Source organism: Pteropus vampyrus, unplaced genomic scaffold (genome assembly GCF_000151845.1).
Source record: "Pteropus vampyrus isolate Shadow unplaced genomic scaffold, Pvam_2.0 Scaffold220, whole genome shotgun sequence".
In the NCBI taxonomy this organism is placed as follows: Eukaryota; Metazoa; Chordata; class Mammalia; order Chiroptera; family Pteropodidae; genus Pteropus; species Pteropus vampyrus.
The window spans coordinates 599,436-604,622 of NW_011889001.1; the positions used below are offsets into that span (position 1 = coordinate 599,436).

General features: G+C 42.8%; 1 protein-coding gene across 1 annotated transcript in view; it reads left to right on the forward strand.

Moving 5' to 3' along the window:
- Nucleotides 1–5,187, forward strand: part of EPHB1 (EPH receptor B1) — a 323,669-nt gene that overhangs the window by 245,709 nt on the left and 72,773 nt on the right. The window contains exon 13 of the mRNA XM_011373192.2: nt 4,167–4,289. Coding sequence (XP_011371494.2) covers nt 4,167–4,289 — 123 coding nt within the window. The remainder of the gene's footprint in view (nt 1–4,166; nt 4,290–5,187) is intronic.

The following is a 5,187-nucleotide window of genomic DNA, read 5'->3' on the forward strand; positions in this document are numbered from 1 at the left end:
TCAGAAGTTTAAATCCATACACACCATTTTTGTGCCAAAGGTATGTAATATCTGTGAAAAATAATTGGAAATTGTTAGATATTATAAACATATAATATTGACAATAATGCGAAGCACTCTACAGAAAATTATAAAATGCCTTATATTAGCAAGCTATATTACATTTGATATTATTATTACTGCCACTAATAATATTTCCCCAACACTCACAATCTGAGAACATTTTCTGAGCCCTGTCTCCAAATGTTTGGCTCTGCCTGACTCGGCAGCTGACTTGAATTTCTTGTTCACTGTCTGGTGATTCATTGCACTAAATACCATTTTCCTGATAATTAAAAACTGCTCACTGGCAAGTGGGAGCAGAAACAGGCTGATGCAGGATTTATGCAGAAACACAAAATGAGCCAAAAGACAAATGACCTGTTCTTCCTAGCTAAAGGCATTCTTTTTTCTCATCATCTTCTGGGACTTGAAAAAGGCTAGCCGTAATGTAGGAGAGAGGTCTGGAGAGATGTGTCACTCAGAGATGAGGTGATGCAGGGGGAGCCATTGCGTCCACATGCTCAGCTAAATCACTCTTCTGATTTAGGACAGGGGGATTGCCGCCCCGGCCAGAGAAGTTAGCCCTATCAGTCAGACCCTAATAGAAAAAAAGCACTGAGTTTGAGTTATTCATTAGCCTTTTATTTCAGTTTCCCTTCTTCAATGTAACAAAGGTATCCTCAATCTCAGAGAAAACAAGCACTGATTCCTACTGTTTCAGAGAAGCCAGACGTTCTAATTAGCATTGCATCACCATTTCTAGGCATCTTACAGCCTCCTTGGCTTATTGTGAAAGGCCTCAGTCACAATCAAAACCCCTGGCCCCAGAATAGCAGCTGCGACATCGCACACATGTAGGCAAGTGCACACATGCACACCCACTCAATGCACACCCACTCAATGCACACATGCGTGCATACACACACTCCATAATTCTATAAGCCAGCAAGGTAGCAAACCTCTCTTTGTGAGTGACCTGCACCTGTCATTAAAGTGTGAACTTGTCCCTATTTAGGTGCACTTAGTTGCCCATTACTGGCCTAAAAGAATCCTGGCACCATCAAGAGATGAGCCATTCCCTTCTGAGAATAGCTACTTCCCAGAACTGATTGGGGCCAATATCTGTAAAGCTCATTAACTCAGAATCCTTTCTCATCCATCCTTATATATGTCTTTACTTGCAAACCATTCATTACAGCACATTTTAGATTGTTTAATTAGTTTCCGTGGAAGAGATCCTGTAGGACAGTTTAGAATAATACACCGTTTAAAAGCCCTTGATCTAAAATAACAATGTAGTTATTGTTAAAGTAACTAATATAACCCTCGGCAGCTTACATTCCCCACTGCCCACCCTTACCTTGCTTCCTCTTCCTACCCACCCCAAACACTTGCTGGAACAATTACTGACAATTATCATGAGTATATTAGTTTGTGAGCCCTCTCTGTCTATCAGGCACTGTGCTAGGTATGTTACTTACAGTATGTTCTTCAATATTATCACCACCTTGGGTGGAGATGTTATTGCCTCCATTGGCAGAGGAGAAATTTGTTAAAAGAGATGGATGTTGACTCTCTACATTCTGCTGGGCTAGTAAGAGCCTTCGGGTTCTGACCTCACCTCTGGGCCCCAGCACCTGGGCTTTCAATCTCTTGTCATCTCAGCACAGAATTTGGGAAAAGTCACAGGTCATTGACATTGACTGCTGTCCATTTTGCATTGCCAGTGTGTCTGCCGTTACCTCATTTCCTACCCTCACCCCTCCAGTGCACACTGGCCAACTTCTACCTGCAGCATCTGCCTTTCTATTTTTATTTATTTATTGATGTAACATTGGTTAATAACACATAAATTTCAGGCGTACAACATTATATTTCAATATCTGTATACTCTATTTCATGCTCATCACCCCAAATCTAGTTTCCTTCCATTACCATATATTTGACCCTCTTTACCCAATTCACCTGAATGCTGTCTCTAGCCATGGAGCTTCCCCACCCCACCTGCACAGCAGGCCATGCAGCCCCCATCCAGTGACTGATGGGAATCATCTGGTAATATCACAGCTCCCTCCTCCTAGGGTGGGCCAACTCTGAAGCATGTAGTGACCTACACTGGCTCCCAGAGCTGCGCCAGGTGGGGCTTAAGGCTGATTCAGTTACCTACAGTGGTAAATGGCTTGAGAGCACCCCTTTTATAGGTTGTCTCCATCTTATGTCCCCACTCACCAACAGGGACTTCTTGGGATTACTCTCCCAAATAAACCACTTGCTTTCAAAACCTTGTCTCAAGGTTTGCTTCTGGAGAGGCTGATCTGAGTTTGTTAGACACTTTCAACCAGCTTTCAATCCTTCATGCTCTTCAGTTGTTCTCCGTACCGAAAGAAACAAACCATCCCTTTTCTATTTCCTCCTTTTTCCTTTTGTTCACGGTTATTAAAGTAGAATCTCTCTCCCTTTGTCTCTCTCCCCCTCCCTTCTTCTCTCCCTCCACTCTGCAGGGATTAAAACATTCTATTATAAAGGCGAGGATCTCTCTATATGCTGTGTCCAAATTGCAGTCGGCAGATTCCAAAGTCAATGCTGTCATCCCCAGGCTTCCAAGGAGCATTCTAGGATGGTGTCGACCACCCTAAAGCAGACTATCTAGCATGCGAAGAGTGATTTTATTTAATGACTGGGGACAACCCATCTTTCAGAAAAAGCAGTTCCTCTGGGCTGGGCACTTAGCTCTCTTTGGCTTTAGAGAAATATCCCCTTTAATTTTATGCTGTATTTTCTTTCTCCCTCTGGATTACACTCTGGCACTTCCAGCCCTTGCCTGAATTGGTGACCAAGCCAAGATTAAATTGGAGGAGCTGTAAAGCCAGCAGAAGCCTTTTTTTTTTTTTTTTTTTTTTGGATGAAAAATGTCAAAACCAGACCATGCATGAAGGGCTGGGAGTCGCTCAAGGAGAAGTGAGAGCAGGGTTGCAATTCTGAGAGGGCAGAGCTCAGGGAACCTGAGGTCCAGCTTCAGCCTTGGACCCCAGCTGCAGACACACAGCACTTGTGCTTTTCCAGACCTGCCGGCCCTATGTCCCGACTTCCACGAACCAAACAGCAGCCGTGGGCAAGGAGAATGCCTCCCCTTCACAAGGATGGGATGCTGGACCATGATGCTTAACCTTTGATGCCTGCCTTCCTACCACACCGCCACCGTGAAAACAGATTTTATACTTTACCTAATGACACATCGAACATATTGAAAAATTACATTGTGAACGAATCCATTTGTTTCTGGGGTCCCATTTCCTTTTTTGTCCCCTCTCCTCCACTTTCTGAATACATTTTTTTCTGCAATGACAATTCTCTACTTTGTCCCCATGCGCACCTATTTATCTTGCCACTGTAAACACCAGTGACAAAGTCTGCATTCCTTTACGTATTTCACATTCACCATTTTATTCATTTTTCATACTTCAGTGTGTCTGAAGGCATGGGGGTTCAATTACCGTTTTTCTTTCATTCCACCTCATTTTTTCTATTTAGACTGTTCTTTATCAGTATTTTCTGTGTTTTTCTCTTCACATTTTCTCTTCTGGTATACTGTCTTGGTATTTCTATCTTGAGATTTTTTTTTCTAATAGCAAATTCTCCTTTAAAAAAAAAAAATCCATCCTCATCCCTCTTCCAGCGCTGGACACAGCCATCAGTAATAACCTTAACAGTGGCCTCCACTCAGGAAAGTTGTCAAGTTGATAAATATTGATATCTACCCTACCATTTTACCACCACTTTTCCACTAATGCATTTGGTTGGCATCAATCAGCTTCTTTGCCTTCTGTGAGTGCCTGGTGTGGGAACTGGTCCCGATCTGTCACTTATAAGTAATCTGCTCCACATTTCGTCAAGAGCTCAAATACAGGAGAGAATATGGAGGAGAAGTAGAGGACAGAAAACCAGGCTAGCATGGTGCAGAGGGAAGGGAGATGGGGAGGCCCAGCCAGGCAAGGAGAGGTAGCCTGGTGTACAAGAGAGTCGCCCCCTTCCAGCTACCCCCTTACTTCTGGGGACAGCAGCCTGTGCTTAATGACCACCGTGTCCTCATTGGGATGTTAACCCTGCTTATCTCCTCCAATAAGGCTCCCCAGGGATGAAGATCTACATTGACCCCTTCACTTATGAGGATCCTAATGAAGCTGTCCGGGAATTTGCCAAGGAGATTGATGTATCTTTTGTGAAAATCGAAGAGGTCATCGGAGCAGGTATGGCTTTCCCCTCCCCTCGTTTCTGTTCTCTTGGTGTCCAGACATCTTCTCACCGCTCTAGGTGTTCTATACGATCTTTCTCCCCAGAAGATGAGACCAAACCATCTATAACATATGTCTAGGGATCTTTTCAGGATCTTGATCATGGTGGCCATGTTTGGTGTTGCAGAGAAATGATCTGTAGTCATAAGATGGACACGGACCATCAAATTCAGATAAGGAGAAAGATATAGGTTACTCAGTTGAGAGGACTTTGAAGAATGAATTAGAAAATTTTAGAAGTTGGACTTAGCATCTCACTCACTGACAACAATATCTCCATGGCTTTGGGCCAAGATTTCTTCCCATTCTTTCAGTTGTCCTTTTCCTACATACATGCTTTTGGAGACAGGCCATGACAAACGAAAGAGGAACCACCCATAACCACGTTTTCTACAAAAGATCTGTGATATGGATGATAACACAAGACAAATTTCACTCCTCAGAAACACGTGTGCTGTCATCCATCTCACTGCATTGGAATAGAAACCAGGCCCAATAGAAAACTAACTGCCTGAGATGCTCTCAGGGAATCCCACCTAAAGACCAATCTAGAATTTTCATCTATCTTTAGTTGTGTCAGTTTGGCAACGGACCCAGCCTTTTTAATGTAAATTGGTAAAATATCTCAAAATATTATTATAAGTAATCTCTTTATTGACTCCTCCGCTGCCTCTTCTGCATCTTCTTAAAAGATGCGTTTGTTTCGTGTCCTCTTTCCTACTTTTTTTTCTTCTACAACATTCTTTGTCTATTCTTCTTCAATTCTTATTGGCCATTGTTCAAGCTGTCTTTACTCGTATGCTGCAGTCTTTTTAGCTCCTACGTCTAGAAGTGCTTTATTCATATGTTTGGA